We start from the raw sequence: 14,414 nt of genomic DNA on the forward strand, positions 1-14,414 counted from the left end.
AGACTTAGTCATATGGAATTCTTGATTCCGACAGCAAACCCCCACTTGTTAATTGTTATGCACTAGGAAAATGAGCTGCAATATATGATGTTACATGGAAAACATTGCCTTATCGCACACGCTAAAAATCTGAACAAAGGTACTCGATTCGATCGACATAACTCAAACACATGTTTTGACAACGAGATTATACTCGAATTGTGCCAAGTACATGCTTCTGCAACACGATGAGACTGGTCAAGCTGTTGATATATTAGTGTCGCAGTCTTGCAAGTAGACGTATTACACTCAAGTTGTAAGGTTAACTGTTTTCTTCGATAAAACTTACCTGCTTGCGGTTGTCATGAGCCAATTGCAACAGCAGTTGTTACAGTAGATGCGGCCGCACAGCCTGCAGTGGTGCTGAAAGATAAAGCGAGACTGTAGGGTGAAATATCATGCTTTGAAACATGCTCAAAAGCTCTATGAACGTTTGCACAAAAAAAAAATCTTGAAGAAACAAGACGTAGCAAATGGATTAAGAAGTTACTAATGCGAGTGTACATACTGGCAATGGAAATGCGCTTAATAAATAGGCGAAGAGTTGAAAGCGAAAAGTGTCATTGGTACAAGACTCCAGAAGACGGGATTGCACAAGTATTTTGCTTTTAATATGCTCGCTTGGACATTCTTTTCAGATGATGTTAGTGCGGCCGGTTGGGGAGTCACCCGGTGTATTGCGATGATGACTGAACGTTACTTACACAAGGCACTTTATGCTGTCTCTCTCCAGAGTTGTGTCTACCTACATAGTAGGGTCCTTACATGACCCCCTAAACATGGTGTACGTGTGTGTTCTTGGTATACAACCATACAAGCAATGAATATGTATATATGCTATTTTGTTTCCCAATTCTTATTTCGTAACGAGTGGAAAAGGGTAGCCATCACAAAGTAATGATGACTACAACTGCGTTTATTTTTATCTCAATAAATAATAGACAGAAACATCGTGATGCCCGAGTCTACTACTTCGGAGACAAAACTTCAATACTGTACAGCGTGAAAAAGGCAGCTTTGCTCTTATGCCACGCTTACCTTTCTCAACGTGAATGTGAAGACAGCGGAACATTGTAGGCAACAATCTGTTTCGTTGTTGTCCATCCACTTGTCAGTAGCTTGCAGCTTCTGCAGAAACTGCAAACTGTCGTTTTGCTTCCACAGCAGGTCCTTCTCTCTGGAGATTCAAAAAGAAAAAAAAAGTATGTTTCCATTTGCTTAGTGGAAACCTTTTAGTTAATGTCACCTTGTTTACTCGTGCTAATGCAAAAGAATATTTTTGTTTTGCAAAAGGATAAGAAGACAGACACTGAATTTGATGTGTACGTGCACAAATAAGCTACAACTTCTCATCCCTAACCTAATGCATTACAGCTTGCTGTGGAACTGGCATACCTGTCATATAAGTACAGTTGGATTCTACATTAAGCCAATGAAAAGCTTGAATCTTGAAAAGTCCAGCGTGCCACGTTTCCCAGCCGCGGCAATGTGCGAGGAACACTCACTTGACCAGCTTGACTATCTTCTTCTTGAGCTCCACAGTGTCCACCTTCAGCTGGGCTAGCTGGTCTTCAAACCATGCGACTTGCGCGCAGCTCTGGTCCAACTGCTGCTTCAGCTGGTCCCCGTACTCCTTGTCAACATCGGCTTGCACACGAAGCTGTGGCACAGGGCAGACATCACCAATGTTAGACTTTGTGCTTCTCTGCAGTGTCTTTACACTCAATATAACATATGCACATAATTTAAAAGCTTAATTATACTGTCCTTTAATGTGGTTGAGTCATTTCACTAAGTACTATCCAGCACGCTCTCTTGCATGCATGTTCATAGATACTAATATGTATGTCGAGTGATTTCAAATTAAACGATCCCGGTGTCTTCGGCAAATACGGTAGTGGACATAATGGCAACAACTTTAATCTTTCTAGCAAATTTAACTTACTCTCTTTAGTTCGTCGCTGAGAATGGAGCACTCTTCCTCTCTAGATGCCATATCCAGCTGAAGCCTTTCAATCTGAAAAATACATTCAAAACGTCAAGAATGTCTGTTCAGACCACTTTAGATGGAAACATTTTAGCATCAGCCATCGTGAACAATCGATCGGTAATGTTTTGCAGTATTAGCTTTGCGGACCATCATCCAGTCATTTTATGCACAGCATAGTCTCTTAGAGATGCTAAAGATTGAGTTCTAAGCAAAATGGCTTAGATTGAGTTCTAAGCAAAAACCACAATGGCGATTTAGGTAGACATAGGCATGTGCAGGATTTTCCATCAGAGTAGGAAGGGGCGAATGTTATTGCAGCGCCACTCTTCCTATTAAGTGGGTGTATAGAGCATATTTTGCGCTCCCCTCCCTCTTAATTCAATTTATGGGGCAGATTTCACCCCCTCTCCCTCTTAGGTGACTAGAAGGGGGTGAAATCCCCTGCCCCCCTGGGCCCCTCCTGCGCCTATGCAGGTAGGTAATACAGAGCGCTTACTATATGTGCTCGTTACACTGTCCAAGGTTTAGCACGATGCAATGTGTTTTCATGCATCTCACCTCTTGCGCGAACTTTGTCTGCTCTGCCACCTGATCCTCTCTGAGGTTCTCAACACACAGTTCGAGCTCTGTGATCATGCGCTCTTGATCCTCCAGCCGTTCACGCATTTCCTGGATCACAGCCTGCTGGGTCACGTAATTCTAGGGGTGGAGAGAGTTAGTGGCAGGCATTTAGTGAGGGAGGTCACTGCAGCGAAAAACCACGTGCTGCTAATCCATGCATACGTGACATTACACTGTTGCTAGGGCATGCACTTTTCTACGATTGCGAGGGTAAGCAGTGTAGGACCCATTGCGCTTCATGCTTAGATTCAATACATTAGCAGATAGCTGCTTTCACCATAATTATGAAGCCTTCCCATGTAGGGACGATTGAACAAGTGTCATGAATGAAACTGAAAGGCCACACGCTCGTAGGTTAATGGAAACCTTACGCATGACAAGAGGCAGTCGGGGGTACACACTTCAATAAAATAATCGTAAAACATGCAAATATCGATCGTTCAATCTTTCCCCTGAGTTCCAGAATGCCCTAGGCGGTGCCTTCAGGCGAGCAGTGTTGCGTGTGCTGTGCCTCCGACAACGCTCATTAGTGAAGTCACCGTGTTGGGTTGTCAGGGATGAAGAAAATGTAAGTCATCCAGTGATAACAAGCACTCAAAGGCTCGAACATGCGAGAATGCATACAAGGCAAGGCTGAACACAGGGCTAACGTTTGAACAACGTAGTGATCGGTCTTGTGACGACGAAGGAAGGTTCGTTTGGACGTTGGCACCAAGTGGAGGTTTCCCTATAGTTCCGGTGGTACTTGATGCAATGGTATGCTCTATACTTTTTGACAGCAGTAATTCGAACAACCTTCGGCATCAGGCTGTTCCCGCGACATATTGAGTGCGGAGGGCGAGAAAAGCTCATGTTTGCGTGGCGAATGCTTTTTGTTTTTTTTTTTGAAGGAAGACATACCTCAAGGCCAATTCGGATTTTCATATCTAGATAGGCATTGTGCTTGTCAAATATTTGTTGTATTTGATGTAAAATAACTTATAACGACAGTTGGAAATACAAAATTTGCCTCAAGTCTCACGAAGATTGCAGAAAAATAACCTACAAAACCAAGCACGAACCTAAAAAGTGAGCTCAATGCGAAAAACACAGTTTCCTATGCAAAATTGCATTGCATTTCGGTGAGTATGTGATGCCAGAAACATATATATTAATGGTTAAGAGAAACAAGTTTACGAGTGTCGCGTTAATGTTCAAACGATTGTTACCAACCAGAGCAGTGATACATCAGTTGTCCATCCTTTTTTTTTCGAACAAGTTCTCGTTACATAATTGCATGACATCATCATCGACGATTTGGAATTTCAAGATTGGTACTCGGGTTCAATTTTTTTAACTATCTCTACTGCATGGTTCAGCTCCCGAGCCAAATAATTTCGTTCCCGTGTCAGATAGGAACTCCCGATGTGAGAACCTTCCTTTGAGGGCCCCTAAACTACCTCCGATATGTTATGAACATTTTTACTAATAAGCATTCAAGTTCAGAATGCCGCCGCGATCAGCTCTACATGCCCCGGGTACGCTTCAATATTGAAGAAAAGTCAGTTTCACCAAAAGAGCGAAGCAATGAATGCGATAGCAACAATATTCGAATGGTCTACGAAGCTCGGCTAGAATATTTAGGAGCAATACCAATTGTAGTGAACATGCGCTTTCTAAGTAACCAAGTTTCCTGCGGCGCAGCCTCATAGTAGATGGCCACAACAAGACTCGTGCGTAGTGACGGCGTGGATGAGAAGCGCCTTTCGTGGGCAGGCATGTTAGTACTGAGGGCTATACGTCGTGTGTCACCGCTGGTGGCAGTTTATTACGTGCAGAGCTCATCTATATGTGGACGGCCGCTCCATGTACACGTTTGGCACCGTTTTTTTCGTGTTGACAGCGCAGCCCGTAGAAGCTCCCGCCTGCTGTGTGGGCAAGAGCCGCGCGGTGATTGTTGCTGCGATAGCGCGGCAACCACACGCCCCCCCCCCCCCCCCTCCTTGCTCGCTCACGAGATAAGCGCGTGCAGACAACCCCGGCCGGAAAACCGATGCTCGATCCGCAGAAAGAGGAGGCTTGGCAAGTCACGTGTATAAATATATACACGTGAATGGTAAAAACCAGCCGAGACCGAAGCTGTCGAAATAATTGCTATCACAATAAAGAAGATTGATCTTGCGCTCTTTCCCGGTATCGACTGCGTTGGCTAAGGTGCTATTAATAGAAGGCGTTGATGGCGACGTCGCAAGTATATATGCTCGAATGCTAGCAAGTATATCAGCACTCTCTGCTCTTCTTCCTCCGACTGCGAGAAGGAGCCTTCGGGGAAGAGAAGAGATAAGCTGGTGAATCTTGCGTAGCGAAGAGAAGAGCGAATTGAGCGAGGGCCGCATACCTACCATCAAAGGCATGCAACTCCACTATCATGGTACCATTTGCAAAAAAAAAAAAAAAAGGCAGAGCCCACATACCGTGGGAATCGCTGATATGCGAAGATTCGCATAACATTACAAGGCGGTGGTAAATTACGCCGTACATGACTTTCATGTCATGATTATCGCGTTTGGACGTGTCTTTTACCTTCGTCATCTATTCACGTCACCTGATACCAAATTTGGTATATGTGCAGCTAGCAAAACTGCCACGAGCACGCTATGAGTGTAGCATGTAGTCATGTTTTCCATGACACGAATATCATGATTCTCATGTTTCGACGTGTCACATACATCGTCCATTCACATCCCGTAATATCAAACTTGGCATAAGTGAAGCTAGCGAAACGGCGGCGAGCGCACGTAACATGGACGCGTGCGCACGCCGGGCGCAGCGATGCTCCACTAGCAAAACGCGAGCACTTCATCTGACGCTAGGGGCAACCAGCGTCTGTCGGCGAGGCCCGGCGGCAACCGGTGCGAAATGCGACATGCTGCATTTCGCGTGGATGACGTTACTTAGACAGCACCGCGTCTGCTTAGCTTCGTGACTGAAGGACGCCGTGTGCGCTCAAACGCGCATGCGTCAAAGCAACGTAGTGCGGCACGGGCCTGCGAGGATATATATGCCAGGTAGATTGGCGCCCGGCGTCGCATCACCGGCGTGACGCGACGAAACGAACGCCGGCGCACACGTGCGCCGGGTCACGTCGAAGTGTTTTGCCGCTTTGAGTGTGGCACGTAGTCATGTTCTTACTCGACATGCATTTCCTGTTTATTATGTTCGCACCAGTCACATACCTTCGCCATCCATTCACTTGACGTAATACCAAATTTGGCATGTGTGAAGCATGTGAAATGGCAACAAGCACGCATCATGAGTGTGGCATGGAGTCATGTTACATGACACGCATGCCATGATTATGTTTGGACATGTCATTTGCATATGGCATCCGTTCGCGTTACGTAACATCGAATGTGGTACATGTGAAGCTGGCGAAACGGCCGCGAGCGCATCATGTGTGGCATGTAGTCATGTTGTTACGTGACACGCGTCTCATGATTACCATGTTTGCACCAGTCACATGCCTTCGTCATTCATTCACGTCCCGTAACACCAGATTTGGTATATGTGATGCTAGCGAAACGAATGCTAGCGTACTATGAGCGTGGCGCGTTGTCATGACTCATGAGTTATGACTTACTCGAGACGCATGCCATGATTTCAACATCAGGATCCGTCACTTGTGTTCGCCTTGCAGTCATGTGATACCGTGGCAATTTTGCAACATGTCATGTGAACGAAAACCCCGCAAGAGCAGCAAGACCATGAAATGTAAATCATGACATTCATGACATACATATCATGATGACCATGCTATGACTAGTCAGTTATGTTCGTCATACACTCACATTGTGCCGTACCAAATTTGGTATTGATACCATGAACGAAGCGGTCAGGAGAGCTAAAAGTCGTAGGCGGCTAGATAGATACGCTCAATGTCGCCGAAGTTCGCTAAGAAGGAGAGCTAAAAGTCGTAGGCGGCTAGATAGATACGCTCAATGTCGCCGAAGTTCGCTAAGAAATGCTTCGCATTTATAAAATTGTCGGGGCAACGCGTTTGTCGAAAACTCGTGCACACCTGCAACACCACAACTAAATTTTTATCTCTGGGTGGTTTAGGGCAACGTTATTCTAGTAACGTTGGTTTAGGGGTCCTTTGAGGGTTCATGGATAGAAAAGGTATGAATGTATAGGTGGTTGCAAGAATGCGGCTAATCGTCGGGATACTCACCCTGTACAGGTGGCTGTTGGCGGCCGCCTGGTCTTGCAGCCTCTCGGTGAGTGAGGAGACTTCCTTCTCGAGTAGCTGCTGCTTCTCGAGGCTCTGTCGGCGGCTTTGGTCGGCTCGCGTCAGCTGAAGGTCCTTCTGCTCGAGCTGCTCTTCGAGTTCCTTGTTCCTGACCAACAGTTCTCCACGCTCGCGCGAGATCTCCTGCATCTGGACGCTTTTCAAGCTGCGCTCCGTACGCAGCATCCCGCTCGCCCTTTGCCTGCAGAACGAGACAAATGTGAGAACCTTGACTCATTGGTTCCGACGAGAACAGCATCGCAACGCATGTGCCCCGGATTAAGCCAATTTAGCGAAACGACGTAGTCATGCATAGGTGTATAACGACAGTCATACAAATATACTACTCCGCAGAGGGAAACGTTTTTAGCGACATCTAGTGTTTTTCGTTGCTTCAAGATTCTATCTTAGAATATTTTGGATTTACTCAGCAGAGGCCCTTACTTATATATTCCAGAAAAAAGTCTATTGGATCAAACTAGTGAAGTACAGATGGCGAGAACAAGTAGTTGATATAATTGCTAATAGGCCTAGTTTGTGAAGTTCAGATTACGCGTGCGATGCTTTTCAGCGCACTTCTAGGTTCTCCTCGGTGCTGGCGCGCCGCAGCAATGAGCTCCTGCATCGGCGCGCGTTAAGCATATATGCACGCCCAGCTACGCTGGTGGCCACGGCCGGGCTATCTAGTCTCCCATAGCCGAGGGTGATACCAGTGATCTCTTGCCCAAAGGGCCCGCTCGGTCACTTGCCCTTCCTCAAACACTGGTCACGCGCCTTGATTGCGCATCCAGACACCATCTCAGCAAGCCTTCTCAGCTGATAACCTTATCGCACCACAGCAGCGTGGTGGCAGAAACATGCGTGGAATTTCCAAACTACTACTACTCCTACAAATGGGGAAGCCAAAACACAGTGAGCCATAATCAATATCAGCCTTAACAGACATTTAATTATGAGTATACGTTAGGCTCTCTCCAGTCACGGCCCCTTCAGTACCACCGGGCATCGGATGTGTGACCTTGTTTATAACAATTGTTTTTGAGTAGAGACCAACGGACGCAGCAGTATTTTTTTCTTTTGAGGAAGTCATTTCCAGGCAGCACAGGGGGAATGTAGTGGTTACGGGGTAAAGCCAGGTCATCCCGTCGACGCTTGCAGAACTACAGGCGAATATCGGTATCACATGCTCTGCTCTCAAACTTATCGGACAACAATAGCACAGACCGTGACATTGATGAAATGATTATGTGATAGTATTCAATGCAATGTTAGTGACTTTCCACCTTCACGTTTAGATCAGGGCTAACATACAAGTTAATTTTCTAAGCACAAAATGTCTAGCAGTCACTCCTGTTCCTATAGCCGTAGAGTAAACGTGAAACTACCGTTCAGCAACTTCACGACCTAAACGTAACATTGATTCGCACATGCGGCCAGTACATTTCATTAAAAAAAGGCCACAATTCAAACTGAACAATCAGGGGCATTTGATCTTGTGCCCTCAAATCATTGCATGTTGTTTGGTTTCAGAAGAACATTACGACAACTTGGGAAAGATGATTGACTTACCTCATTTCATTTTCCCGCTGCGCCTTTTCTTCAGCAAGAGTGGCCACCTGCTGGTGCAGTTTGTCGTTGGCCGCTTCCAGGCTTGCAATTTTAGCGCGCAAATTGGAGATGACCTCCTCGCTCTGAGACCTCTCGAGCTTCACCCTGTGCACTATGGTGCCCAGGGTTCTCTTCCTGATCTCGGGCAAATCGCCGTCGCACTCGTCGCCACAGAAGGAAGACACACTGTCACTCGTGGCATCACACTCCTCATCCGCCAGAACTTCGCGTGCCTCGGAACTGTCTGAGTTCAGTGGAATGCTGGACGCGCTGTGCGCTGTGGAAGCGGCTTGCGCGGTTGGTTCGTTGCCAGCGCCAGCCTCCAGCAGGCTTTGCAGCCGGCGCTGCAGGATGTTGCTACGCTCGCTGCTGCGCACCAGGCTATTGTACAGGATCTGGCACTGCTGCTCCAGGTACTCGAGTCGCTGAGAGCGCGCGCGGTATTTGCTCTCAATGTCGGCCACCGCGTCTGGAATGCTTTGGGCGCCCCCTTCTTCGGGTATCTCGTCCACGTTGAGCGAGTCAGAACGGTCGTCGTCCTCGACCGACTCCGGATCTTCCCGCTCAGAGGAGCCCTCGCCAGTCGAAGGCGACGCCTCGCGCGTGCTCTGTCCGTTGTCTGAGACGCCGCTGTCCTGGCTGTCCTGCTTCTTCCGGCTCTGGAACTCTTCTCGAAGGTTTCTCCACTCAATTTCCGACTCGGCGTTGGAGCGCATCACCCGGACACAGTTCTCCCTCGTGCTCTCCAACTGCTGCCGCAGGTTGTGGAGAAGGTGTTTCTTCTCTTGGAGCTCGTACCTCATAACGGCTTTGGCAGTCTGAAGCTTGTGGTGAGTGTCCTCCATGCCCGCCAGGAGGCTCTTGGTCCGGTCGAGCTCCTGCACGAAACCACACAGCTTACGCTCCTGCTCATGCACTTTGGCCGACAGCAGCTTGTTAAGTTCCCTGCAGTCGGCAAGCTCTTTCTCGAGCTGAGATTCGGACAGCATTAGGGACTGCATCTTGGAGTGGTTCCTGCACATGGTCTCGAACAGCGAGGTCACAAAGTCGCAACCCTCTATTCGCGGTGGCACCAACTCCCCCGAAGGCCCCGGGGCCTCCTTGCCCACGGAAACATCCCTTTCGTCTAAATCCCCGTCCTCCTTGAGATGTTGCATGCTCAGCACTTCTTGCATTACATGCAGCTGAAGGTTAATACTGTGGCTTGTGGAAATGAGATCCCGAACTCGGGCATTCGCCTTGTCGATCAGGGACTCGTGGTGCAACATGGCTGATCCGAGGTACCTCAGGCAGTGTTCGAAGAGTTCGCAGTTTGAGCTCTCCGATCTCGTTGCTTGTTTCGTTGGAATGAGCAAATCTTCCGTTTCTTCGGAGGACAGTATTTTCAGCAGCACTTCGTCAGACATACCATTGTCCACGGAAATCTTGGAGGATTCTTCGAGTGGAGTGTCTGCTTGCTGTGTAGAAGTAGACTTGGAGAAGAGCTTTCGTCGAGCTACGCGCACTAGGTTGGCGAGCCGTTCAATTTCACGGTCTTTGATGGCACTGGAATTGATGCTCTCGCAGCATTTTGACCGCAGCTTGACCATCTGGTCTTCTAGACACTTGCACTGCATCTTTTTCTGCTCCAACAACTCGTGGCTGCTCTTGATCTCTTTGTCCATGATGATGACTTGCTGTCGAAGAATCGTGGCCTCGTCCTTGACAGCATCGACGAGATTTTTCAGCCCCTCATTGACGAAACTGAGCTTCTCGATCCTCGTCTGAAGATCTGATTCGGAACGTTTCAGAGCTTCGACGGATTCTTCGGAATCCTCTAACTTCTCCAATACCTCGTTCAACTTCCGCGCAAGAAAATTATTTTTAATATTCAGATCATCCTTCTCTCCACTTAGTCGCTCCACTGACGCATTTAGTTCATCACAGTTTTTACAGGTACTTTGAACACACTTGGTTTCACCGGACTGAGAAGCTCTCAGCGACTCTAGTTCCTTCTGCATCCGCGATTCTTTTTCCAGCCAAGCGCGCTCTTTGACGCCCCATTCCTCGGCCATTTTTTCCAGCTTCTCGGAGCATGACAGTGCTCTCGCTTCCGCTTCGGCTAACCTTTCAGTTAGACAACCCTCCGTTTGCGAAGAAGCGGCCATCTGGACTGGAGCAGTCACTCCACTGCGAGCTTCTGGAGATGATATCTTGAACACAATTGGAGATAGAGACCTGCTTTTCAGCTGCACAAATACACAATAAAAAAAGATGTACTGGCGTGAGCATTGTTATTTGTAGGCAGAGGAAGCAAACAACAAAATAAGACATACTTAACTTCAGAAATACTGACATGCTTCGATCTAACACAATATATTTTCACTGTTGGAGATGTGTAGTTTGTGAGCTCGTCTAGCATGCATCAAGAAAACAAACTAACAGCCCATTTGTTCTTGATAAGTTTTCGGGCCATTGTCACGCATCAGACGCAGCGTTGTCGAAACTAAGCGAGAAGTTGTGCCAGTAAGATTCACAACTCCACGTGTCTCGTGCATCGTCCGTTTTCGAGGTTATAAATTCTCGTGCGAGCCTCGTGTACCCATTGGGTGTACGATGTTAAACAGATATGGTTAACATGAAGTCGGAGTGCCCCACAACGTGGCGCTATTGAGAACATGGTAGTGGTTTCGTCACATGAAACGAGAAAAGTATCTGCGCTGTCATGCACACCAGGACACTTTAGGGCTGCATAGATACCCGCAGAGGCTAGCTGTGTTCATCCACGAGCACGAAGACAACCCTTAGCCGACGCTGTGAGTATTTACACTGGAAAGAACTAGTGAGCTATGATGCCGAAAGAAATTTGCTAACCTTCCTCATGGATGGCTGGGACTCGTGTTCGGATCGCTGTTGCGAGTCTTCTCTGGCTTCGTCCACAGAGGGCGTCGACAGCAGCGAACGAGCTTGAACAGCAGAGGATCCTGGTGCAGCGTTTCGCATCTCCTCGGATGAAAGCGAGCAGGTCAAATCCATCTTTTAGAAAAACAAAAATAGACCAATAGAGTAGCGGTGAGATCGAAAAAAAAAGTATTGCACAGTTGATGTTGTCGAGACGCTGATCGAAGAAGAAAACTTACCTGGGAGTACACGCTATTTAGACTGGACATGCTTGAGATGCTGGAGCACCGACTTAGCGTAGGCCAGGTCTCGCCGAAGACTTTCCTGCGAGCAAACATTGTAAATGTATAGAGTATTCCGAATACAATTGAAGGACGCATCGAAAATTGTTGGAAATTTGACACACTTAATTTGGTTTAGCGCTCCAGGCTGCATGAAAAGCCGCCGCCGCGACGGGAACGTTGGGCTCAATAATAAGTGTGTACGGACGTTTTTTGTTATAACAGAAAGTGCTGTAACTAGCACTCTCAGCTGTTAAAGCACCATTGTTTAAGCTGACATTTCGTATCAAAATAGGACATTGCGGTGTACTTGATTGATACATTGTCAGTTGCAGTACTTTTTGGTTTCATTTAAAATAGCGAAGGACGTATGCATGTCTGCGACGACGGTAAAACAAAGCAAGTTTTCTCGGGAAAAGAAATATGGTGACACAATATCTCACCAAAGAGTGAACACCCTTCAAGGGAGGCAAGCGTAATGCGGCCCAGATTTAATTTACAACCATCGCGTGACGTCATGGGTTCTTGTACTCTCATTTGGCATTACTGCTGACTGAGTTTCTTTGCTCCTTATTCAAATCAAAGTAAAAGCCAACTGGCTATGGTAAATGTAACGTGCATGAGAAGCATCAACGCAAATGGCTGCCCGAACAGCAGTTTGAAACCGCGAGCATGATAAAAAAGAAAGAGTTGAAGCACAATATGTGCGTAAAAATATCATACCAAGTGAAATAGCCGAAACATTCCAGTGAGAAAAAAAAACTGGATAAAACGGAAGCTTTATAATTACTGATTCAGAATGAACATGTTTGCAGAGCGCAAGAAAATGTAGAGACGACCCAACACAGCCTCGACTTCAACAAAATTTTGCTATCGAAAACGCTGTAAATATACATACTTAATAGCAAGCAGCACATGACAGTACAACCACGCAAACTATTGCGTTATAGCCAGACACTTTATAATTTTTTTTTCGGAAGCGCAGCAGAAGGTATGCTAACATAGGTAACCCTGCAGTTGCATTTGATTAGCCTCTATGATTTCGCATGTTGGCTGCTGACATGTTAGCTTGCTGTCATCTGCACATATTCCCAGCGTTTTCGTTAACAAAATTTAGGTGAAGTCAGCACCTGCGTCATTCTCTAAGTCCTCGTTTACTTGTGTTGTGCAAACATGCTGATTCAGGGAGAAGAGTTTCCAGCCTGCAGCCAGATGACATCGGTCTACGTATTCAATGCGGCACGACCAAGACGCCTAAAGTGAGGGCACTATGTGTCGACAAAGGACCAACCTCGCGAATAGCGGCCACGAAGCGTCCAGGTCATTCCCACTGGGAGCGAGGTCGAAGACGACGGCGTTCAGGTCGTAGAGGGAAGACAACAGAGACTGCAGCTTGTCCGGCTGCCGCACGAAAGACCACGTATGGTAATGGTCGCTGGGAAAGGCGAAGAGACAGTTTTCAGGGGGGCAACGGTTATGGACGCGATGAACACATTCGCAACTTGTGGCCCGATTGAGGAAAGCTCGGTTAGAGTTGACAACAAAGGTGGAACGGTGGAATGTTCTACGGGTGGGTGTGCGAGTCTAAATGGCTCAAGACAAATTTGGAGACAACGCCAAATTCAAATTTTATCAAAGAAAAAGTAAAGCAGTGTTGCGTTCCAGAAACTCAGCTGCTTTAGAGGCTATAGAAAAAAAAGTTTCTTTTTACAGCACAGCAGATCAGAAGGCTTACAGTTTGTTTATGGTGAAAAATAAACACAAAAACTTGTTTTACGTGTGCCCTTGTGAGAGGCTCACTTGTTTTCTGAAATATGAATTCATACCTGAAACAAATTACAATTGAATATACTCGCCCACACCTGCTAATCACATTTCGATAATTACGGTGAAAGTCTTTTCCGTGAAATTGGTTGACTGGAACGCTGTTGAATATTTTCCCCATTTCTAACGGTCATCTATATTTATTGTTTGAAACTTCGCTGAATTTTTCGGTGAGAATGTACTGTCTCGGCTCACCTTGTAGTCTTCTCATCAACAGTGCAGATCTGCAGCGTTTCGGCGAGGCACTGGTGCCCGAGACAGTAACGGATCACAGCACGTCCTCTCCCCAATGAAGTCTTGAGCTGCGCCAGAAAAAGGGTCAGAGTCGGTTTTTGAGCTTTCGTTTTCCGTTCACGGGACTGGGACAAGCCAGAAGACGGCACCGGTTCGAGGATGGCAGCTGGATTCTGGCCTCTCGTGGGAGCTGGAAGCCCCAAGCAAACTCCGAACGCGCGCAACAAGGTAGAACATACCACTGGAGTTCATTTAATAGCCGTATAAGAGTGGTCGCTAGAAAGACATCTTAATATATATGTGCAGTGCGTTCTACGAAATTTTACAAAACCCTACTTGCAGTGTGATACCGCGTTCACAATGCACGCTATAGTGAAGCGTTATTGTTTGATACGATATTTGCTTTTTAGCTCAGGACTGTCTGACAGCCTAGGTAAACGTGAAATGTCGACGCCAAAGCCACTCAAGGTTAACACGTCTTGGTATCGACAACACGACCAACATTGCGTAGACGAAATCAGAAGTGTTGACCTTATTGCTAGCTTCTCGAAACGCATGGTTAAGTGATAGAACGAAAGATAACCCGAATTTACGCGAGTCAAGAGCGAAAACGTTTAAGGCAATGAAAATTTTTGCAAACGTGGTTAGAGTCGGCGGAAAGAAGCTCTAA

The 14,414-nt window shown here is 46.8% G+C and overlaps 1 protein-coding gene across 2 annotated transcripts in view; it reads right to left on the minus strand.

The window, feature by feature from the left end:
- LOC119172453 (FYVE and coiled-coil domain-containing protein 1) overlaps window positions 1–14,414 on the minus strand; it is a 48,307-nt gene that overhangs the window by 7,139 nt on the left and 26,754 nt on the right. The window contains exons 5-15 of one of the 2 annotated variants that reach the window (XM_037423564.2): window positions 13,706–13,812; window positions 12,978–13,121; window positions 11,645–11,729; window positions 11,379–11,540; window positions 8,487–10,753; window positions 6,861–7,119; window positions 2,588–2,728; window positions 1,985–2,056; window positions 1,545–1,699; window positions 1,078–1,216; window positions 329–402 (exon numbers count right to left, since the gene is read on the minus strand). In XM_037423564.2, the coding sequence (XP_037279461.2) occupies window positions 329–402; window positions 1,078–1,216; window positions 1,545–1,699; window positions 1,985–2,056; window positions 2,588–2,728; window positions 6,861–7,119; window positions 8,487–10,753; window positions 11,379–11,540; window positions 11,645–11,729; window positions 12,978–13,121; window positions 13,706–13,812 (3,605 nt within the window). The remainder of the gene's footprint in view (window positions 1–328; window positions 403–1,077; window positions 1,217–1,544; window positions 1,700–1,984; window positions 2,057–2,587; window positions 2,729–6,860; window positions 7,120–8,486; window positions 10,754–11,378; window positions 11,541–11,644; window positions 11,730–12,977; window positions 13,122–13,705; window positions 13,813–14,414) is intronic. The other variant, XM_075891764.1, reaches the window with a different exon arrangement.

This window comes from Rhipicephalus microplus, chromosome 4 (assembly GCF_043290135.1).
Source record: "Rhipicephalus microplus isolate Deutch F79 chromosome 4, USDA_Rmic, whole genome shotgun sequence".
NCBI classification, from domain to species: domain Eukaryota; kingdom Metazoa; phylum Arthropoda; class Arachnida; order Ixodida; family Ixodidae; genus Rhipicephalus; species Rhipicephalus microplus.